At 39.3% G+C, this 24,413-nt stretch overlaps 3 protein-coding genes across 4 annotated transcripts; 2 read left to right on the forward strand and 1 right to left on the reverse strand.

The window, feature by feature from the left end:
* Positions 1-649: 649 nt before the first annotated feature.
* On the forward strand, positions 650-7,003 carry klhl11 (kelch-like family member 11). The gene is made up of 2 exons (XM_067577415.1): positions 650-1,523; positions 3,066-7,003. The coding sequence occupies exons 1-2, from the start codon at positions 967-969 to the stop codon at positions 4,648-4,650; spliced, it is 2,142 nt and encodes a 713-aa protein (XP_067433516.1). The 5' UTR covers positions 650-966; the 3' UTR covers positions 4,651-7,003.
* Positions 7,004-7,918: 915 nt separating this feature from the next.
* On the forward strand, positions 7,919-15,707 carry LOC137171771 (7-methylguanosine phosphate-specific 5'-nucleotidase-like). The gene is made up of 10 exons (XM_067575889.1): positions 7,919-8,119; positions 9,020-9,094; positions 9,471-9,569; positions 9,893-9,962; positions 10,725-10,771; positions 12,084-12,169; positions 12,412-12,501; positions 12,945-13,107; positions 13,601-13,801; positions 13,886-15,707. Exons 1-10 carry the CDS (start codon positions 8,117-8,119, stop codon positions 14,003-14,005), a joined length of 954 nt encoding a protein of 317 aa, XP_067431990.1. The 5' UTR covers positions 7,919-8,116; the 3' UTR covers positions 14,006-15,707.
* fkbp10b (FKBP prolyl isomerase 10b) lies at positions 15,483-22,964 on the reverse strand. Of its 2 annotated transcripts, XM_067575887.1 has the most exons (10): positions 22,312-22,964; positions 21,871-22,016; positions 20,453-20,642; positions 20,057-20,202; positions 18,968-19,157; positions 18,623-18,768; positions 17,948-18,137; positions 17,719-17,861; positions 17,265-17,428; positions 15,483-15,958 (listed from the first exon to the last, which is right to left on the reverse strand). In XM_067575887.1, the coding sequence occupies exons 1-10, from the start codon at positions 22,503-22,505 to the stop codon at positions 15,764-15,766; spliced, it is 1,704 nt and encodes a 567-aa protein (XP_067431988.1). In that variant the 5' UTR covers positions 22,506-22,964; the 3' UTR covers positions 15,483-15,763. The 2 variants fall into 2 exon arrangements, with proteins under 2 accessions (XP_067431988.1, XP_067431989.1); XM_067575888.1 differs by lacking the exons at positions 21,871-22,016; positions 22,312-22,964 and having other exon boundaries at positions 20,057-20,260; positions 20,453-20,587.
* Positions 22,965-24,413: the final 1,449 nt, after the last annotated feature.

Raw genomic sequence — 24,413 nt, forward strand, 5'->3', positions numbered from 1 at the left:
AAGTGTGTAATGGGTTAATCACCTGTCAGTAAAGTGTGATCTGAACAGAGGTGAGGAAGCTCATATAAAAGATTTATAGCCTGGAGCAGGACTCTTAGTAGACTTACAGGATATTAGAGCTGCAATTATTAGGCAATGAATTGATTAGCTGCCAACTCTTTTGATAATCTGTTAATCGCTGAGTCTCCTATGACAGTAAATTGGATATCTTTGGGTAGTGAACAATACAAGACATTTGAAGATGTCACCTCAGGCTCTGGAAAACAGTGATGGACATTTTCACCATTTTCTGACATTTTATGCACTAAAAAACGAATCTATTAATCAAGGAAATGATCATTAGTTGCAGCCCTACAGATTATAGGATACTTATAGTGTCACCCACAGTTTAACTGTAACAGTAGACTTACCTATGTGAGGCATTAATACCAACTCTGAAAGACCCTAATACAGCGCAAGATCAATGAAATCTTGCACATATACTACGACCAAAAAAAATCCCTCCATTACACATGAGGCAATATCACAATTGTGTACGTACTGTGACCTAATTACAAAATATAAGTATGATTCTTGGACTGAATGTATGAGTCATCCTTGCCGTGTTGTGGCATAAAATAATCAATTATAGTTCTTAAACCCACAGGATGCAACAGCATCACCGGTCACATAATTGCCAATACGCATGCGCGAAAAGGGGTTCATCCCTTAAACAAAGTTCAATTTCGGCATCAACAGATATGTTTCTGTGCCTTAGAACAGCAATAAAAACAAGATAACACTTTGGACTCTGCTGTGTATCCGTCACAGTAATGGTTCTCTTGTGGGAAAGGAGGAATTAGCTTGAATCTGAAGCCTTTCATTGACACTCCAGCAAAAAAAAAAAATACAGTTGTGATCTTCTTGGAGACGGAAGTGAGCACTCCTGTTTTTCCAGTCAAGCCTCGCTGTCAACGCTGCGCATGCATGTCAGTTTTTGAGTGTTTATTTACGTGTGTTATATACGCCTATGAGTTCCTACCAAAGATAGTTCAGAGCCTTCATTTGCCTCGGAGACTGGTCCTCTGCGGTATGGCAGCGGCAGCCGGCGGGTCGGAGGACTGCAGCCGGAGCGGCGGCGCTCAGGGCGCGCTGACAGGTGACGGAGAACCGGAGGAGGCCGAGGAGTTCACCTGTCCGGGCCACTGCTCGGAGCTTTCCCGGCGGCAGAGCGAGCAGAGGAAGGCGGGGCTGTTCTGCGACGTGACGCTGGTTTTCACCTCCAGCGGCAGCGGGGTGTCTGGGGAAAGGGTCCAGACGTTGTCCGCCCACCGCTCAGTTTTATCCGCAGCATCGCACTACTTCACCTTGCTGCTGGGCGGCCAGTTTTCAGAGGCTCAGTCCGGGCGAGTGGAGCTGAGAGAGTGGAGCTCTGAAACCGGACCCGACCCAGACACGGTGGAGAGTGTCATACAGTTCATGTACACCGGGGAAATCAGGGTCACCGCTGCCAATGTGCATGAAGTGTTGGAGCTGGCTGACAGGTGATTATTGTATACATGCATTTAATCTGATTTCCACTTGCTTTATACACGGAAGTACTGAGTAATGCTTTTGTTTCTGTCTAGGGGTTATTAAGCCACACCTTGTCTGTACTCTTAGTAAGCCAGGTGTGACTGAAAACAAACACCTGTGGCTCTGCATGTCTAGCCAGCCATTTTATGAAGTTACAAGTCTTATTATAAGAAAACAAACATAAAAGTGTCTTTAGCAGAGATGTGGGCCAAATAAACAGCAAAACCATGGCCCACAACATTTTTAGGTAGCCTAAATGATGGCCCACGTCTACCAATAATGTAGAAAATGGCCCATTACATACCCATACTACTACCAGCGTTGCCTTTGCCTTTTTCATAGGAGTCATTTGACACAGCACAGGTGTAAATAATAAAATGAATGATGGCTGAATTCCATTTAGCTGTCTCTGCTGGCTCACTGCCACACTGTCAAGGCTTACTGGGACACTTGAATAGAACAGAGACATCGTTAATGTTAGTAGTAACACCTGTGCTTTTCCTATTTATGACGAGTCAAAATGTCTGCTGTGGAAAAGCTATACAGGGAATGGATCTTAATCAGAGTGTCTGTGTGTCGTTAAAGGCCCTACACACTCATGGTACATCTACACAGGTGTTTTCACTTATTTTGCCTGATTAGGATGTACAGATTGATTGATAATTCATTGACAATTCTCTCACTCTCCCATTTAGGGTTGCAACTAAATATTGTTTTCATAATCGATTAATCTTCTGATTATTTTTTGGTCTCTAAAACATCATAATAATGAAAAATGTCCATCACAATTTCCTGGAGTCCATGGTGATGACATCAAATGTCTTTAAAAAAAAAAAAAGCAGCGAATTCTCAAATTTGAAAACCTGAAACCATCAAATTTGTGGCATTTTTGCTTACAAAAGGACCTAAATGATTGATCAATTATCAAAATAGTTGCAGCTCTACTTTTGCCCCCATATAGGCAGGACAACTTACGCCCTTACTAATCCTCATCATTTTTGTTTTTAACATTGGTGATTGATTATCATTTGATCACGTAAACATGATGACATGATAAAACTGCACTTTTGATGATTGGCGCATTTTCATGTAGTAGCCAAAGTCAGCCAAGTGCTCCAGTTAACTGTCATATGTGACCCCAAAAGTACATGATGTTTGGAAGGCAGATTTTAACATATAATCCTGAATTCAAGGTTACAGGCGCGTGGAAATGCAGGAAACACATTTTTTTCAGTGCAAAAATAAAAAGCAAGTCACTACATTAGTTTTCATATTCATAAATGCAATCAGGGTGTCTTGGTTTTTGTCTGGGATCCATATTTCTATACGGTTGACTACAGAACATGAGTTTTTACTAGGATGGCGAGGGAAGTCTAATATTTCAGTGTATTGTATGCTGCAAGCTCTTGTTCCATCTATTTTCACTGCTTAGTTCTTCTTCTATAACGTTGTACTAATCAACTGAAAAACATCACAATATTCTGATAATGCTGACATGTTTACACCGTTAGGTTCCTGCTGGCGCAACTCAAGAGCTTCTGTGGAGAGTTTCTGATGAAGAAGTTGAGCCTGGCGAACTGTGTAGCGGTGCACAGCCTGGCCCACATGTACACACTGGACCAGCTGGCTCAGGGAGCCGCTGACATGATCCGAAGAAACTTTCACAAAATTATCCGCAACGAGGAGTTCTACACGCTGCCCTTTCACCTGGTGCGAGACTGGCTGTCAGACTCAGAAATCACCGTGGACTCTGAACAGGAATTGTTTGAGGCTGTTATAAAATGGGTGAACCAGAACACAGAAGAGCGAGAGAAGCACTTTGAGGAGCTGTTCAGGCTTTTAAGGCTGCAGCAGATGGTTCCTACTTACCTAACACGGGTGGTGAGAAAGGAGCCTTTAGTGGCGAACAATGCAGCTTGTCTGCAGCTGGTGTCCGACGCCCTTGAGGTCCACGCTGTTTGCTTTGAGAGCCTCAAGTCAGCTGATCTGGAGCTCTGTGCCTCCTACATGGCGGCAGCACAGCCACGTTTTGGCCAGAACATGGATGTAATCATGGTGGTGGGTGGTGTTTCAGAAGGTGGGGACTATTTGAGTGAGTGTGTGGGATATTTCGTTGCTGAGGACCGTTGGGTCAATCTGCCGCACATTCACAACCACCTCGACGGACATGCCATCGCCGTCACCGACAGCCATGTTTATGTGGCAGGGTCCATGGAGCCAGGCTATGCGAAGACTGTGGAGCGCTACGACCCCAACTTCAACACCTGGGAGCAGGTCAGCGGCTTGACCATCCGCAAGCACTCCTTTGGCCTCACATGTGTCAGTGACATACTCTACAGCATCGGTGGTCATGGCAACTTCAGTCCAGGCTTCAAAGATGTTACTGTCTATGAGCCTGAGCAGGACCAATGGCATAATCTTGAGCCAGCACCCAAGATACTACGAGATGTAAAAACGGTGAGCGTGGAGGACCGCTACGTGTACGTGATGGCCAGAACCCCAGTTGATATGGACAATGAGGATGGACTGAGCACTGTGACCAATTGCTATGACACAGAAAGCCACAAATGGCAGGAAGTGGACTCGTTACCGCTCATTGATAACTACTGTATTTTTCAAATGGCTGTGGCATCCAGCAACTTCTACCACACAGCTTCCTGTTGCCCTAAGAGTTACAAGGTCACAGCCGAGGCCGCTCAGCAGAAAATAAGCAGAAACATCTCAGACGACATCCTCGACAGCCTCCCCCCAGAAGTCACCAGCATCGAAGGTGCTGCTGTCTGCTACCTGGGTGAAGACATCTTCATCATCGGCGGGTGGAGGAACAGCAACAACATAGACAAGCAGTATCGAAAGGAAGCCTACCGTTACTGTTCCGAGAGGAAGCGATGGATGCTGCTACCGCCCATGCCCCAACCACGCTGCAGAGCCGCCGCCTGCCACGTTCGCATCCCGTACCAGTATCTTAACGGCTCCCAGCGCTACCCGATGCCCCAGAACCTGGCAAGGCAGCGAGACCGCATGCAGCAGATGCAGCAGCTCCATCGGCGCACCCTCAGTCTGCGAAGACAGCTGCAGTCTCAGATCGAATGTTGAGATCAGAAGCTGTTCACATGAATCTGAAATTCTGCTCTGTCTAGTTAGCACTTCATCCGCTGATTATTGCCTTGTTGTTTCCACAAAACTACTGTCTCATTTTTTTACCTTTAATGAGATAAAATGTGTGCATGAATTTACCTGGAGCAGGTTTGCAGGAATGAAAAAATTGAAAGATTTAGCACTGCTAAGATTAATTGATTAATCTGCAACTATTTTGATAATTTAATTATTTTTAAACTAAATTTCAAGCAAAAATGCCAAATGTTTGCTGGTTCAAAGCACTCAAATCTGAGAATTCGTTGCTATTCTTGCTCTTAAATTACTGTAAATTTAATATTTTGGGGTTCTGGACTGTTGTTTGATCTAAAATAAGGACAAATAAGATATCACCTTGGACTCAATGATATTCTGACAGGTGTTTTTTTACCGTTTTCTGATGTTTTACTGACCAAATGATTAATCAATTAATCGAGAAAGACTGCACTGTGCGAACTAGTGACGTTGAAAAAATAAAGAATTAGCCAGACAGGCTACTAAATTATCAGTCTTACATAATCATTTTGGCCTTACATTATTAGCTTATGCCTTACCTTTATTCTGCCAGTAAATTATACTCTGATTGCTGTAACATGTTGTTGATTTAATTGCTAAACAAGTAAGCTTTGCTTTTTTATATGTACCTTAAAGTAACAGATTTAAATGTGTTGTAGTGCAAGTTAGAATAAAACTGAATACCAGTTAAACTGATGTAAACACAGCAGAGCAAATGATGTCTACATTTACTATGATGTCATTGAGAAGAAAGTGACAGTTAAATGAAACTGTAACAACCAGCTAAGATATAAATATAAGCTTTAACTTTTTACTGCTCTGCTACATGCGTCTAATTTCTCTACTACCTCCTGTTTCCACCATGGTTTTACCTTTTTTTTTGCACTGTAGGGATTGAAGTATCTTGTTGATCATGTTAAGTGTATGTTATGTGTGCGCCACTTGAAAAAGACAATCATGTATCAGAGTTTTTGCAGTGAGAATCAAGTATTGAGCAAAGCACATATTAGGGAAAAGCAGTGAGTATGTTTTCCTTCTTGTTGTAACATAACCCCTTTTTCACTGCACTAAGATATGTGGACTAAAATGTTCAGATACTTAAATACTTTTTGCCATTCCAATGAATGTGTATGAATATGTGTTATTTATGTCTTTGATATATCCAACGGTCAGGAACTGCCTTATTTAATTTTCCAAGGTTGTTGCACAGCTTCAAAGGTTGAAGGATAGACCAAAATACCTCTTGTGTTTTTGCTTTCTCTGATAATAGTGACAAGTCATTTTTGGCAAAAGAAACTGTACTTCTTTTCTTACTTGAGTTATATTTACACTCAGTTAGCCTTTTTTTTTGTCAGGGCATGGTTTAAAGATAGTGGCTTCCTGGATTTATTTGGTTTGATTGGACTCATTGGTTTGTTCTGTCTTTGTACTTGTGGTCAGTTTTATTTATTTATTTGGCATTTCACTTTTTTTGGACCTCTGATAATGTAGAAGCAGACATGAAAAGACGGGAATGACTTGCAACAAAGGCCAGATTCAAAACAAGGAAGTAGCATTTATGTGGTGTTTGTGTCTAACCATTCAGTTATTGTGATGTCTCCTTTCTGGCTAAATTTGCTCTCAGTGAGTATGAGCACATGTTAAGATATGGACACTGCACTGTGGAAAGACAAAAAGATGTGTGAAACACATTAAATCAGAAGCTGGATTTTTTATTTGTTTGTTTGTTTTATTTTTTTGCCAATAGTTGTATGAATTGATTGGATTTCCAGCCCTGAAAGACATTGTATGCTGTTGTTTGTTTGTCTCATCTGACTCTATACAGTGTTGTTGGACTGTTTGCACAGTATATTTTTCCATCGCTGTTGAAATTGCTAGTGCCTGTGATATTCTCAGCCAAGCTCGATTATTTCATTAGGCATTTCGTGTTGTGAGCCTAATATTTTTACTCTAATTTACTAAACAACTGATGAATGAAAATCGACTGATCGATTCTATGTTGAAGTTAAAAAGGTGCATACGAGGTCAGATGCACGTAAGCAGAGAGTTGCTGCAGAATTCAGCGGAGCCGCCAGTGACCTCAGCAGGATCTATTCACTTGGTTGCAAGTACTGATTTTTGTCTTAGATGTCAAAAAGCCCAGTTGGACAGTTTATTTTGGAAAACGTATTATTTGCCATTGCTATATACACCGATGTCATGCAGCCACATGTACTTTGTGTCACTGCATTTGTATTTGCAAGAGCTGCAAGTGTATATTGTTTGGCGTTTGCAATAAATGTAAGTTAATTCATTGAAATCAGTTTGTTGTCATCTCTGAAGAAAGATGCAATCAATTTATTTATCTATCTGAATCCAAATACTTTAAGCTTTCTGTCATGACAGAAAAAAACAGTGTTGCCAAAGCTACACAGGTTATGATGATGGTTTACAATCGTGAACATAGCAACAGAGTTTATATGTAACAACAAAGGAAACAATACTATAAGACTATACTAAACATCACACTACACTTAAGGAAACCATTATATAGTGAGTTTAAAGTTATTAATCAATAGCTGGAAATTCATATGTACAGAGTCAAAATATGATTGCGATGATGATTGCGCCTTTAGCACCTGTATCAATAGACATTTTGCAACATAGTGACAGATTATTATTTTCTTTGCTTCATTTATCAGTGTCAGCAGTCATTAGTTAACATCAGTGTGATTTAGGTGAGGTTTTCTTAGTGTGTCACATCTAGCTGACAGCTAAACGGCTCATTTTAGTTCCTGGGTAGAATAATACAATAATAATAGTAAAAGTGCTTTAAATGATGATGAAACAATCTTATTAAATGATTCACTTCATTCTGCAAACGTCCAAAATAATACTGTGAAATTATTCCTAAGGAAAATATACAACTTACCCAATACTGCGAAGCTGAATAGCAACAAAAATGAATGTGGTAAACTTTCTCCTGAAATAACACAAACAAGTAATGTGTGCATTAATTAAGGTTACACTACTATTGGTTGGTGTTAGGCAAGACAAACAACAATAACATCCCTTATAGCGTCTGTATGTTATAAATGTAACAATTCAAATTTGAAGATACATTCACTACCAATAAATTTCTACATTTTATGAGATTGTTAAACGATGAAAACCATCGATTTAGAAACGAAAAGGGCCTCAGTGAAGTAGGAACAAATATACGTCGGAACTACTTGTATTTAGCACACAGAGTCGGGGGAGTGCTGACGGTGCAACAACCACGGATAGTGTAAACAAACCATTCAAACCGGCTGTCCACTGTAAAGTACAAAAATATTAATTAATTCGTGTTTTAAATACACGCAGCTTGTTAATTTGCATGATGTGCTTTTAACGGCGGGACTGAAAAGCAGGTTGCACATCGCCTTTGAAGATGGTGAGTCAAACGGTCAACTGTTATGTAATCGATACGGTCGATATTTATTATTAGACTGTAAACTAACAACGTTTTTGCATGTGCACCTGACCTACTGTGCACTTACTTAAAAACTCACAATGTTACGCTATCACTGACTTGATTTATTTGACACATAAATACAAATAAACTCACCGGTCACTTCATTATAGCCACACCTGTGTAATCTAATCTAATGCAATTAAATACAACAGCTCTGCCATAAATTATACATTTATGAAGCTTATATATTTTTAGTTTTTATTGACATTGTCAGAAAGGTGATTATTCTACTTTATGTTTATTATTGAGGTCGTAGTGGGTGGTGCTGGTGTACTGGAGTCCATTATATTGAACTGTGTTTCTAATATTTTGTCCACCCCATTAACAAACATGAGGAGGGCAAAATATTAGGAAAATTACACTATACCACAGTACGACCTCAATAGTGAACATAAAGTAGAATTATCACCTTTCTGACAATGTCAACAAAAAGTGTTTAATCTATACAATAACTATAAAATATATAAGCTTCGTAAAAGTAGAATTTATGGCAGAACTGTTGTGTTGAATCGCATTAGATTGCAGGTGTTCCTAATAAAGTGGTCAGTGAGTGTATATATAAATATATATGTATGTATATAAAATGTCATACACAGGGACAAATACATATTAATTTAAAATGTTGAATGGATAATAGAGTAAAGTTAAAAGATAACTTTTTTCCATTGTGGTCGTCTAATCTAACTTGTAATGTGTTTTTTGTTTTGTTTTGGGAATATTTGTCTGTAGATATTTTGTCTGAGGTCTGTAGATATCTTAATGAACATACTGTAAATTACAAACCTGTAAAATAAAGCACTGAGTTTTCTTTACATCCAGGTGTACCATATTCCCTGGATCTACACACCAGTGCGGAGTATCCTGGCAATCTGGCACCAGTTTACCAAAACCGAGGTGAGGAAAGAATTTTTTTTTTAAATGTTGTCTTTATGTGTATGTTTTTTTGTTGTTTTTTTTGTGTATTCACTGTAAAATATATAAATGTATGAATGTTATCATATGTAAGCAAATGTAAATTTACTTGAAATGCATTTCTGCAATAAAGTATAAGAAAAAAAGACAGATGTTTTTGAGTCAAGATGATGGAAGTGTCATTTCATAAACTTTAATTTTGGGTACTTCAAAAACTTTCACAAACTGTTTGATGAACCTGATATTTACTTAAGTGCAAGCACATAACATATTCTAGTATAATGGCTCCCAGGGTCTGCTTTTATCCCCCATCACTCTCCTTTTTTGGAGAGATTTTACTCAACTCTTTTCTGTTCAGATCCCAGAGCTGGCCAAGTGCTCGGTGCTGATGAAGGAGCGCAGCAGAGTGGAGGAGACAATCTATGCCATGCAGCGAGCGGGGGCAGGCAGCCTGCATGTGAGAGAATTAACTGTGGTGTATTTCATGAGGAGTGAGAATATATTCTGAGTCAAATACCAAACAATACCTTAATCACGTTACCAAGGTGCTTGTCTGAGCCTACAGAGATGGAAGATACTTTTCTGTTAGCAGTCTGCTTGTCAGTCCAGGTGACTTTTGTTCATAAATCTTGGCTCAGTAATAAATGAGACTTGTGAGCTTTTGTGAAAGAACACATAAATGCAAAAAATCAACCTTGCCTCAGAATTTGACCAAAAGAAAATGTACTGTTTGCTGATTGGTAGAGTACTATTTGGTTCTAAATAGTCCTCTCTCTTCAGGTTATTTCTGACTTCGACATGACGCTGACCAGATTCGCCCACAACGGAAAGAGAGTGCCCACCACCCACAGTAAGCAGGCAGGCCACAGATCACTGACTGACTTTCAGCTTGGTCAGCTTCTAATGTTAAATTATTGGATTAAATTTGTGTTTATAATGATTGAACAAAATTGCCCAAGAATCAAACCAAAAACATTTAATTGAAAGTGAAAAATTAACTGAAAGCAAAAAAGTGTGCTCAAATACAAAACCTACGATAAAACTATACAAGAGTGAAACATTTGATTACAATATTTTCCACTTTTCTTCCCCTCATCAGGATTTCTCTTTTATAGTCACTTTTTTCATGTGCTGTTCTGCTGCTTAGCTTTTCAGTTTCACTGTTGAACATTTCAGTTTCAGTTCAGCATTTTTCAGTTTCTGGAAGTGCAACAAGTAGTACGACTTACCATTGACCTGTCCCTCCAAAAGTATTTGGCTAATGGAGATGCAGCCATGTAACACCTGCTCACATTTGTGTCTGAACTGAAACTGAAAAATTTGACCACAAAAGTTTTATTGTAAGTTTTGCCTTTGAGGTCATTTTTTTCTTTCAGTTTATTTTTTATTCACTTTCAATTTATTTTTTTGTGTTTGATGCTTGGGAGATTTTGTTCAATTATTACGACACAAATTTAATCCCATTTTAAGGTAGTACACATATGCATAATTAGATGCAAATGGTTTATGAATTGACCCAGTTTCTATTTGTTGATGCTTGACTTTTTTCATTATTTGTTCATTTGAATGTGTTCTGCTGTTATAAACATGGTATGAACTTGCTTTTCTCCAGACATCCTGGACAACCGGTTGTTGATTAATGAAGACTGCACCAAAAAGGTAAATATGCTACAGGCATTAATTAGCATACAGTTAAACTTCCTACCTTAGTAGATATAGTTGTTTGATAAGATAAGATATACTTTATTGTACCCTCAGGGTTGTTTTTCTTGGGCACAGCATCACTGCATTACAAAGTATCTCCAGACGTACTAACATACTAAGCAACATCCTTACAATCATTCCTACAAAACATTTAAGCAAAATATGTTGAAGTTCATACATTCAACAAAAAAAAGAAGAAAAAAAAGAAAACGCAGACACACAATAAGACCAATAAAACCAATTCAGCTTATAAAACTAATAAAGTGCACCAGTGTTGCACTTTTGTTACGACCCGGCCTAGGGGAAACCCCAGCGCAACATGAAAAGTGTGAGACTCCCTTCTTCCCAGTTTCCAAGAACCACCAGCCACAAGGAATTTACAGCCCTTTAGGTTTTTATTCAGAATTTCTTAAGCTTCAGGGTGGGCTAACAGCAAAATCACAAACAGAAGTAACTAAAGCTGAGGAACCTAAACTTACCTACTCAAACAAAAGAAGAACAAAAAGACAAGCCACTAACCTAACTCCTAATCTAACAAGAAACAGGAGAAAATTGGATTTAACAAAATTGCTGCCCACGCCTACGAAACGTGGGCAAAATTACATAGAACATCAGAACGTGTTGGTTGAAAGTGGAGAGAGATGAGCCTCCTCAGAAGCTGGAAGAAGCCGTCCTTAAAAACTACAAGCCTCTGGGGGCTAGAACCAATCAGCTCTCTAGAACAACCCGCAACTCAGACAGTCACAATCATTCAATCAGCCCCTACACACCTGCATCCCAACACACACACACCTCAGCAGGAACCCTAGAGAGAGAGAGATCCACAACACAAGCACAAAATTGAAGCCCATACAAATTACACAGCAGAAAAGTGCTCAAGTGACCTCTGGGTCATAACACTTTGTACCAGAAAATTGCACATTTAACGTAAAACCAACAACTAGAATGTTGCACATGCTAATGTAAACCCTGCTATACATCACACTCTGTGACCATAATGTAATGTTACATCAACACAGCATTTTACTACAGCTATTTAAAATCGTAATAAAAGTTTTCATAACAATTCAATCTGCATTTTGGAACTCAAACATGCAGACAGTTTGTTTTGGTGCTGTGACATGCACATATTTCCAAACTACAAATTATGGTTCAAACCATGATTTTCTAAATTCTCTGCGCTTGAAACTCTGTAATTCTGCATCCACCATTGTTACATGTGGACCAAGTCTACCCTTGTAAGTTCTCTTTTGTTGATTCATTGCAGATGAGGCAGCTGTTAAACACCTACTATCCCATAGAAATCGATGCTAGTCGGACTGCTGAAGAGAAGCTGCCTCTCATGGTGGAATGGTAAGAAACAGATAAAAGCATCATTTGTAAGAAATAATAACCCCTCTCTGTTTTAATGTGTATTTCTCAGGAAATAAGTTGATTCCAGGACTGGCTGGAATGATGAGGAATGATGAGAAATGATAAAATGCAAAGCATATTTTGAGTACTTTGAATAATAAGCTCTACATCTTGATGACACTGACAGGAAGGGAAGTTAAAGGCAATCATGGTTGAAATTTGTCTCGTACTGCTCTCCACAGGTGGACTAAAGTACATGAACTCCTCATTCAGCAGAGGATCAGGAAGGACATGCTAGCTCAGGCTGTCAAGGAATCCAGCGCTATGCTCAGGTACATACAGCTCAATGTCCAGATTAACCAAGATCCTGATTCTTCTGAGAAAAACGTATTTGTCAAAAACACCTACAAAATGTAATAACCCATTATACAATTTTTGTCATTTTATCATAAAAGTTCCGGCACAAAGACAGCTCAAAAAATGGACGATGCAATGGAAACACCTTTATAAATAATAACTATATTATTACAGGACAGTCGCTGTCATCACTAGCCGAACCTGCTGAAAACCTGAAATGGAAAAAACTGAGCAACACATGTTGAACATAGATTATACAAATCTAAATACTTTGCAAACTATTGCAATTGTATGTGCTACTACTTTACTATTTACAACACATAACTGGAAGAATAGTTGTTTAAGATACTAACATAAACCTCTGGCAAAGATGATTGTTGGTTCATGTGTCTAATGAGTGGTGTGTTGATGTCTTCAGGGAGGGCCACAAAGTGTTTTTTGACCGTCTGGCTGAGCACCAGGTCCCTCTGTTGATCTTCTCAGCCGGTGTCGGAGACGTCCTGGAGGAGGTGATCCGACAAAACCAAGTCTTCCATCCTAATGTGCATGTCATCTCCAACTACATGGACTTTGACCACACTGTGAGTTTGACCCCACCCGGCTTATGATGTATGTTATTGTATGAAGGTCTTCCACTTTACCTTTTAGGGGAAGTTATCAGAATATAAAAGTACAAAAACAGTTTTTAACAATGCAAATGGGCAATAAGCAAGATTCTTCTTGCCTCATAGCTACACAGAATCTCACTGGATGTTTGACAGGGTTGTCAATGAATACCAATTACACCAAAACCACCTTTCCTCAACAGTTTATTGATTTCAAGGCACAGAAAACAGGAACAGAATAAAGGAAATGCTAGACAAATCAAGCTGATTTGAAATAATGAAAGCAAGCAGTATTACTGGTGGAGTGTTTACCAATAATATCATCAGGATGTTTCTGTTTGATCTTTGTTGTTCTATAGATCATTTAAGTAAAAGATAGTTATTACATTCACCACAAGGATCAGCCTGATTCTACTCCCCAGTTTTAGTCAAGGTATTTGAGGTATGAGTGTCTCTTCTTGTTGAAAAGGGGGTCCTGCGAGCCTTTAAAGGCCAACTCATCCACACCTTCAACAAGCGGGAGGGAGCTCTGTCGCATGCAGCTCGCCTCACAGAGCTGCAGGGTCGACCCAACGTGCTGCTGCTGGGAGACTCTTTGGGAGACCTGACCATGGCCGACGGGGTGTCCGAGCCCGAGAATATCCTGACCATCGGCTTCCTCAATGACCAGGTCAGACCACAGGGAGGATTTCTTGTATCAGCACAGCCAGTTACAGGAATGTGATTGTCACCGTCTGTATGTTGTTTATCGCAGGTGGAAGAGAGGAAAGAGACGTACGTCAACTCCTTTGACATCGTACTGGTGAAGGACGAGACGATGGACGTTCCAAACAGCATCCTCAGGTACATTACTTCATCGAGAGACAACAAGTAAGAAGTGCAGGAAGGAAGTGGACACGACTCAGTTCAAACCAAATACATTCACTCCATTCACTGTGTTGCAAGCTGGACAATCACTAACCTCAAACAGACCTCAAGACTGGACTTTTTCACCTCTGCGTCCGCAGGAGTGATTAATGGTGCAAATCACACACACTCTATACTCTGAAATCTTTATTTTTACACTCTGTCTTTAACTTTTGACCTGTATTTGCTGTAAATCAAAGCCATCCTACCACAGTTCAAAGTTTTGAAAAGATCTAAATAAGGTCATCCAGTTGTAATTTATTTTTGAGAAGAATCTCTCTCAGTTTGTTTTTTTTTTCCTCATTTGTTTGCGGGAATCCCCAGAACTTCTCGATGGGAAACAGTAACAGCAGAATGGCAATGTGTCAGTTTACCACCACTGAGGGAAGGGAGTATTTGTACTCCTTTGGCTTCAGTACAAAGTAAACACCAAGTTAACACCATCTGCCTCCCCTCTGGAAACAAATTAGCAACTCAGAGACCTCCTTCAAATGTGTCAGTACGAGTAGTTACACAGCATATTTCTAATATAATTCTCTTTTTTTTGTAGTTTTACTGTATGAGGATGAGCTGGTTTTTAAATATCTTTAACATTGAGCTCATGTATGAAGACGTAAAACACATTTCGTATCTTTCAACTCTGCCAGCTCTTCTGCTTCATACTGAGACTGTTCTGCTGTGTTTTTGTTGTACTGTATTCTGTTTTCTCTGCAAGTTCTTGATACTCCAGTCTACATACTGTACACATGGATCATCACATACTCGCAGGGTGCAGCTAACTTGGCAGCGATGCTATCAGTCTTTAAGCTATTTTATTAAATATTGAGTGAGTTTTTATTAACCATTTTTAACATGTGACAGTGAAGACAAACATGTTGACGCAGAGCGTTTTGTCTTTCAGCTGAAATATTATAGCTGCTATTAGTAAAAACTTAACATGTAGCTTGTTGCACTTTACTACAGGTGTTCCTCTCAGTTATAAAGGCAGAGTTAACATTTTTGTTAGGATACTTTAAGGTAAAAAGAGGGAAGTTGTGGTAGAAATATTACTAATAACCCATGTCTCCAACAGAAATTTCACATACATTGCATGGGATTCTAAGAAAAATGTGAACTAACCCTTTAATTAACATTTTAACAGTCTGTAGGCCACTAATAATTTCTTGCAACACAGTCTTAAGACAGTAAGGTTGTCACTAGTGGATAGATGACCTTGTCTTTTAAATTCCTTCTATTAGAGACGCATCAATATTAATAATACTAATATTCTCACCAATATCAACATTTTTCTACTAACGTCTTACTTATCGTCGTACATATGCAGGTGCACGACAGGTTAAGCTTTTCAGTACTTTCTACATTAAGTAAATATATTTGTTTTTAGTCTGTTACTAATTTCCAGTACTGATATTTCAGTTTTAAAGACTCAGCTGCTAACATACAAGTTGTAGAAAACGGAAACATTTTATTTTTCTTACAAACATTTTAATTAAATGTGACTTTCAGGGACAAATGAAGGTGCTTGTTTGGTTTTCTGAAATACAAATTGTAAACACAAACAATCATACAACACAAAAGTACACAAAAAGATCTTTTGCACTATTTTCTTGTCATTTCAAAAGACTGTCCAACACGTTATAGAAAATATTAAACAACGCTGTGCAGGAAAAGTCTCTTGTGCGTGTGTTTTTTAAGGTGTTTGGGTTTCGAAGGTGTTTTGTCCTAATCACAACTCCTCATGTGCCGCCTGTTCCCGTTCCTTGTCCTCATCGACCTTCAGTTTGAGTTCGTCAGCCGTGATGACTCCATCTGTATTTCGGTCCTGGTTGTTGAACATGTCGGCGACGACCTGATCCATAGTCAGTCCAGGCTTTATACGGCCTTTGCCCTCTGCTACCTGCAGCTTGATGAACTCCCCAAACTAAAACGGGGCAAAGAAGAGTGATCAATAACGGCGTGATGTGATCAGAGTGCTGTGTGGGCGGTAGCTCAGTGGAATGAAAGGGAAACATACTTAACATTTTTTATTTATTGGTACAAGACTATTCCTGTGTGAAGTTTGTCAAAACACCACACTCTCCTCACTTTTACCTCACATGTTTTAAGAATTAAGGGTCAATATGCATTAAATGTCAAGGATAGCCACATATTTAACAATTAATCATAATCAATGATTAGTGATAAATTCATTGTCAGTCACTGCACTACTCCTAGTGCTAGAAATCTAAGTTAAGTTCTCCCGTTCACAGTTTTTGTCGCCATAATGAAAAACATCTAAATGTACACAGACATTACTTAAAGTCTCTGCCCACCCTCAGAGGTGTTATCAATTACTCCAGCTGATTAGATCTGTAAAAACCATGTGATGTCACAAAACTATGGACCAATAAGAGAGATAACAGGGTAAGTTATTATCAGGCACAGAAAAAAACTAACGGCAGACCAAAAATGATGTCAATCAAGCAAACTTTGTTTACACTCACACGGTCTTGAGAAGAGGTCTAATCATGCAACATAAGTGAAACCAGCTGTGTGGTTGTACTACAGTATCTGTCACATTTTCATGTCATTACAGCATCTTTTAAATGATTCTGATGGCATAATTTAACACCAGATGGCGCCAAAGTGAAGAATTTTCAAATCCCTAGTGGGTTTTATTTTTGGCTATACTGATTTATGTTGAGTTTTATCATGATTTTCAGTCTTCAGGAAGCAAATTAATACAGAACAAACTTACCACCATCTGTCTGCCTGGTAAACCTACAGTTTCCATGAATAAACTTTGCCTTGCACTCAAGTTTTATTTTGGTTTTGTCTCATTGCTCTTATCAGCAAAACAATGGAGAAAAGGGAACAGACTATTCCATTTAACTGTCACACATGACATGACACGTGTAAAGTTAAAAAAAAACTTGGTCATGAAAATGCTGAATTTGACCATTTGCATCTGGATTTGTTTTGTTGGGGAAAAGTACTTCCTGTGAAGGTACATCCAACTCGACTAGAAAACCATAATTTCTGAGAAGTTGCGTCAGTGCCATAAAACATAAATTCACGAGTCGACATGTGGGAGCAAGAATATAAAATGTCATCAACTGCTTCAGTAGCAGGAAGAAAGACATTAAGTCATATCTGCTCGCTGCTAATTGAAAAACAAAATCATTTCAGCGCTGTTATCCGCATGTGAAATGATGATGAAAGTGGTCAAACTACCAGGAGTAACTTACCTCCTCCTGGGGAACCTCTCCGTTCTTGTTTATATCCAGGGCCTCAAACAAGTCTGCAGGGCTTTCACCCAGCCACACAAACAGGTAACCTGGCGGCACACCCTTCTCGAGGCCCATCATCTCAATCTCAAACACCAACACGGCACTGCTCGGCACGCCAGAGGCTGACGGATAGAAAGCAAGAAAGGCACTAGTTAACTTTGGGTTTACCTCTTAAATACCTAGTGAAGAGTAAACCTGTGCATGTGAATAAATGTCTTTTTATTTATTGTCTGAACTCGCAGCTTATTCCTAAATTGTGTATTGTGAAAAAGGTTAGGTTTCATAACTTATTGTGAATCTATTTGTGAATCTGAAAATCTGATCTCAAAGTATACATTAACCTCAAACAAACAAAAATAGCGATAATCAAACCATCTTTCTCCTGATAAAGACGGCAAAGCTGAAGTCTCACCTCCTCTTTCTCCATGGCCCAGGTGAGGCGGCACCGTTACCACCCTCTTCTCTCCAACACACATGCCCTGCAAGCCCTCGTCCAGCCCGTCAATCACTTTGTCCGACCCCAGCACCGCATCCTGCTGGCTCTCATAGTCATGTCTAAGGACGAGGTCATTTATCAAAACCATTTCCATTTTTTTTTAAGTCAAAATGTCACTGTTAATAAAAGTTTTGTGGTTACTCACGAGGAGAAGAGGCGCGTGCCGTCCAGCAGGGAGCAGTTGTAGTGATAATGGACGAGGTCGTTCACTGCGGTGGTCTCGTTACACACCTCGGGTTTGTGGATGATCTGGATGTCCACGGTGTCGTTGGGGTTGTGGAAGTCGATGACGTGGATGTCAAAGACGAGCACGGCTGAGGGGGGGATGACGTTACCTGGACAGACACAATGAAATTATTTCATTGTCATGGCAACTCATAGTGTTGGGAAATACTAAGTTCATACTCAGATGCATCTAGATTTCACATACAGCGTCAGCGTGTTTTCAAGTTTCAGTTTTACAAAACCTGTAATTATGACTTATGTTATCTAATGTTGGTGTCATATTATAAATATTATTAAATCTAAAATTCACTATGGCTGCAGCTTATAATAATTTCCTTATTGGTGGACCTTTGACATCTTCACTTTGTTTTTTCCGACTAACAGTCCAAAACCCAAATGTATTCAGTTTGCTATCATCAAAAGTCAAAAATACAGAACCAAAATGTTATTTTACAAGTTCAAACAACCTATTTTTTTTAAAACCTTTGCTTTGTGTCAGTACAGATGTGGCATTTATTATATTTATAACATAGGAGATCAGTTTGGGGTAGTTGCTCTGATGCAGAGAATGTAACTGCAAGCTTAGTTTACTCACCTGCCCCTCGCTCTCCATACGCCATGTGTGGAGGGATGATGACTCTCCTCCTCTCCCCAATGCAGACTCCCAGCAGGGCCTGGTCCATACCTGCAATCACATACCCCATCCCAATGTAGGTGTTGTACGTGCTGTTCCTCTGGTAGCTGTTTCAATAAAAGATAAGTATGGTTAAATGTCAAAATAGGTCTGCTTTAATAGAAGTACATTTTTCATGTATTGGGGCATCCACATTTTAAGAAATATCAGCTAAACAATGGAAAATAATAAACAATCTCTACACATCAATGCCCCAAAATTGCTGCAAAGTGACTGACGACTCATGTCAGTGTGACCTGAGCTCACCTGGTGTCGAAGGTGTTTCCGTTCAGGAAGGAACCGTTGTAGTGGTAGCGAACGTAATCCCCAACCACAGTCTTGCGTGTGCATGACTCGGGCACCACCTGGTGCTCAACTGTGACGTTATCCTTCGGGTTGTGAATGTCCACCAACAGGACATCAAACACCAGAGTCGCCTGGGGGGGAATTTCTGTACCTGGTGGTCCAAATTTTAAAACTTCACATGAGTTTCATTCTGGTGATGATAGAATTTCATTTAGCTCATTTTTTTTACCTAGTTTAGGAAAGTAAACTATCAATTACTGTTGTTCTATTAACGTAATTGACTACGTTTTACTGCATGAATGTCAGTACAATCATAAGACAGATAATATGATACGATAAAACTTGGTTTACTTCTTTCCAACATGCAACAGTGTAAAATACTGATCTGTTCTACTTATTGAACATACATGGCATTCACACATTGCATTCGCCAAAGGAAAACATATTCGGCAACCTTATCTCATTATCATGACTTCCATATCTCCAAATTTTGACTTATGAGAAAGGCTGTCATGATTACAAGATCCGGATTACATAATTATGGAAAAACTTTTCATAACTATGAGAAAACTATCTCATAATTATGAGATAAGACCTTCAATTTTTTATTCCTTTGGTGAATGCGATGTGCTTCCATATGAACAGAATATAGCAAATGATTATTGTAAGATAAGATAAATAATGATAACTGTTCATTTCAATGTGTAAGCATCTTGGTAGTATTTTTGCTTGTCACATTTCATAATCAATGAGTTGTTTTTTAATTTATTTTTTACAAATTATTAGCCTTGCTTTGCAAAGGAAATGGTTGAACATCGTTCAATAGTTTACGATATTTCTGCCTCAAGTGTTATGAAGAAAAGAAGTATGTTCTGTGACATGTTTATGTTATTGACAAGGTGGTTTTGACGAATTTGTCGTTCATTCCTTCTCTATGACCTCTGATACCTGAAATGTTTGGAAAAATCAGCGATCAACCAGAAAACAGGAACGCCAAATCCACCGTAGCTTCTACATCCTTCTATTCCAACCATTCATACTTATACATACCGGATCCTTTTTCTCCGTAGGCTTTGAAAGGTGGGATGAGGATATTTCTGATCTCTCCCACACACATACCCAGCAGGCCCTCATCCATGCCCTTGATCAGCCAACCCTCGCCCACCAAGGAGTCGTGGGTCTGCTTCCTGGCGTAGCTATGTAGGGCTCATACAAGCGCAAAGTCAAACACATAACTTCACACAGACAACATACCTGCATGGAAAAGTACAAACACACACACAAGAGCTGTCATTCGAACAGGGCTTCTTCAAACAAGAACCTCTTCCTCATATTGCATATATAAATGACTGTTTATAATAATTTAGGACAACAATCCCCTTATCTCTTCACATCCCAATGGCCTTAGAGCATTCTGTAAATATCTAAACTTCGACAGAAATTCACCTGGAGTCAAAGGCGGTGCCATCAAGGAGCGTGCCGTTGAAATGGTAACGCACAAAGTCAGTGCGCATCACAGAGCGTTTGCAGTCTTTGGGCGTGGTGATGGTTTTGGTGACGACCATGTCAGCCTTGTTCCACAGATCCAATAGATGGATGTCAAACACCAGGGTGGTGTCTGGAGGAACCACATCGCCTGTAAACATGGTTAGCTGCAGTTTAGATGGACTTACAGGGTAAAATCCTCACTGCTGAGCACTAAACTATTAAAAATAATCAACAGTTTTCTTAACTTGAAAACTCACCTTAAATCATATTATTTCCCCAAGTGATGCGTTCCAGTTGAAGTTGCTAGGGCAGCAACTAATGATTATTTTTATTATCGATTTATCTGTTGATTTATTTTCTTGGTTAATCGATTAGTTGTTTGGTCTATAAAATGTCAGAAAATGGTGAAACATGTCCATCACTGTTTCCCAAAGACCAAGTTGACATCGTAAAATGTTTTGTTTTGCCCACAACCCAAAGATATTGAGTTCACTGTCATAGAAGACTAAAGAAACCAGAAAATATTCACATTTAAGAAACTGGAAGCAGAGAAATTGGACTTTTTTTCTTAAAAAAATGACTCCAAGCGATTAATCGATTATCAAAATAGTTGGCAATTTATTTAATAGTTGTCAAATAATTGATTAATCAACTAATGTTGCAGCTCTAATCTAAACTGCAATATAATATAACACAGTGGGATTAACCTGCTACGGTAAAAATGATCTAGGATCCTTTGTTGAGCTCCAGAAACCAACTAACTGTAATACTACCGTTCACCAGTTTTGCTTTATATCAGTTAGTTTGTGGTAATTTGGTTAATTGATTTAAAGGTGTTAAAACTAGATTTTGACACTGGCACCCTCTATAACAATGGTTCCAAACCTTTTTGGCTTGTGACCACTTAAAATGGAACAACATCTACTTGTGAACCATTGTCATCGGTTGCATGTGTCTCAGAATATGACCAAATAAACCAAAGAACAATTTTTCCCTGTTAAGGAACCCTGAGGGGAACCAAACCTCCAGGTTAGGGAGAACTGCTCTAAAAGATGGGGCTCCATTCAGATTGGGTAAAAAGGTAGGAGCTGCCTTAAGGCCCTAACCTTTTCAGTTTTGAATTATGCTTTTGTGGTTTGTGATTAAAGTGATTGCGACACAGACATCCTGAGGCCTTCAGGGCAGTTGTTAATCCAGCCTGGCTGAAAAAGACAGTTTTCCAATCAAAAGGTGCCAAACTAAAATCCCTCTGGATTATCTGCTGTGTTTGAAAAACTAGAGCAGCCTGGTCTTTCAAAGTCTGCTTTAAAAACCTGCTACACAACACAGACCTACCACTTGTGCAGAACAAATTTATTCATGACATTTTCATCTACCTGCACCGGTGCTTCCGTAGGCCAGGTGAGAAGGGACGGTGATACTTCTGCGCTCATTGACACACATGCCATGCAGACCTTTTTCAACTCCAGCGATGAGCCGGCCCTCCCCTATCAGGCCGACCGTAGGTGCTCCTCTCTGGTGGCTGTGAAGGAAACCAAACGATTGACGAAGGAAATGTCAGAAGTCTGTGTTTGCTCAGAGGATGTAAACTCTTGAACAGCAGGAGTGCAGCTGCAGAGCATGCCTGCAGTGATTTAACAGACTACAGCAAACTTTTTTGACATGCAGATCATCATTATTTCAATTTATTCACATTTTTCCTGCTGCTGCATCCGGATTAAGGGCCTCTGCAACGGTATAACTATCATCTTAGAGATCAATGAGACAAAACTAAAAGACTCCATTGAGATTTTCAGAAATAATGCGAATCAACCTACCTTGAATCAAATGTTTTCCCGTCGACAAATGTGGCGTTATAATGATAGCGAACATTATCCCCCTCTTTTACTTCTCTGACACAGACTTTGGGGATGAAGTATCTGTCCACGACTACATCTAACACGGGACTAGGATTGGACTCCACGGAAGACCACGTAGTGAGGAGGAAAAAGACAGTGCAGCAGGCAAACATTTTGTTACAGGCTTACGTCAAATAACTTAAAGGGATATAAAACAGAACACAACAATAATAGCAATAAAAGTAAAAAAAAAAAAAAAAAAAAAAAAAAAAAATTAGTCGTGCGGCCGTGTGCGCGCTTTACGCAGGAAGGAGGCTGCAGATGTGGCGCAGGGCAGCAGTGTCTGAATGCTGTAAACGTGGACAATCTCCAGACTGCTGTGCAGTTTTACCACAGGGCAGGAATGTTGGAGCTGGGAGTGGGAAGCGCCTCTGTCAAGGCAGATATAATAAGACAAAACTCTACTTCCGTTACAAGAAAAGACCACAATAAAGATTGAACAGCTTGTAGAGGTTATGTTGGTGTCACAAAATGCAGAATTAGGGGGTCTCTTTTCGTTTTTTGCAGAACTAACGTAGATTAATTCATCCAGATTGTTTTATAAAGCAGGTTTAACTCAAATGTTATTTCTAATAGTTTACGAAATATCTTCTGATGAGCGGTGTAATTTTCAGTTTAGGTCTAGTGTGAGGTCTATTTTGAGGTCTAGTCTAAGTTTGGTTCATATTTCCGGATACCTGATTTGTTTCCCCTTTTGAAAAATAATCTTAATTTTCTGTTTTTATTTTGAAGGCTGACCCGCCTCTAGTTCAGCTGACTTGACTCTTTAGCACCGCTGCGCACAGCTTCAGGAGACCCGCCTCCCTGGATCTGGATCAGCTTCCCAAAGCCGTAAAGTGTCCTGAGAACCCCGAAAGTGTCAGTTTTTTCATTAATGCCGTGAAGTCTTCGTGCAGATACATTGAAAAGGATAACTCGAGTTTTATCTTCCATCGCTTCCTCTTCGTCATCAATAAATCTCAAATTACATAAGAAAGGCGATGACTTCACTTTTACTTGTAACAATACTTGATCCTGTGAGATTTATTTAAAAAATAAAGCACCCAACATCACGGCAAACTAGAGATGACATTGAATTTTAACTAAGTGGACATCATTTTGTCCAAATAATGCCCACATAAACGCAGCTTCTGAAAAAGCATCCAAACCAAACCTCTTCCATACAGCCTGATTTTACACCACAAACTAATAATTATGTAAAGTAGTGAAAATAAACCTAGCTGGGACCTCCAGGTGGTGCCAGAACCACGACCCGTGCCTGAGTGAGCCATGTTGGAGGAAATAGGAACACGATGCGCACGAGCAGTCGCTTTTACGCACGACTATTATTACGCCAAACTGTGCCAGCAGCGGCTCGTGACAGCTGTAGGACTGATAAAGCCTCTAACAGATGATCTCAAAGCATATATTTCTCTATTTAGATAATCTGTCATTTAGACAGGAGTCATACCGGATCCACCGGTTAAAAACATCCACACCTTATGGGCTCAACAATAAATTTGATCTCAAAAGCTTCTTTTTAATTAAATATATATTCTGATTAATACATGTCTGTATTATGTTGATCTTTTGGACTGATCTTCACAGCAATGCTCTCACTATATTATGAGTTAACATCTGATATGTACTTAGAAAGGCCTACTTAAGAGTTTCGTAATATGAGTATATAGAAAGTCTTTAAATGTTCTTTTAATGTTTTTATTACATCTTGTGTCTCCATATTATTCAGTTATATAGCTTGGGCTCCTAACACTACATTTATTGCAGTGGCTAAATAAATACAGGACCATGAGTCCATTTCTATGTCGCCTTTACTTTTTGATTGTCCTCTTCAAACTGTTATTGAGACATCTGGACATTTTAGAGGTTTACTGTGTCAAAAAGTGTAAATATAATGAAATGTTGATGTGTTCTCTTAACTTTCCTAGCGTTCAGTGGTTGTGATGAACTCAGATGTACCCTTGTAACTTGATGATGTCACTGATTAGGAAGAGATGTGTTTCTGACATTTGTATTAAACT

Source organism: Thunnus thynnus, chromosome 20 (assembly GCF_963924715.1).
Source record: "Thunnus thynnus chromosome 20, fThuThy2.1, whole genome shotgun sequence".
Classification (NCBI taxonomy): domain Eukaryota; kingdom Metazoa; phylum Chordata; class Actinopteri; order Scombriformes; family Scombridae; genus Thunnus; species Thunnus thynnus.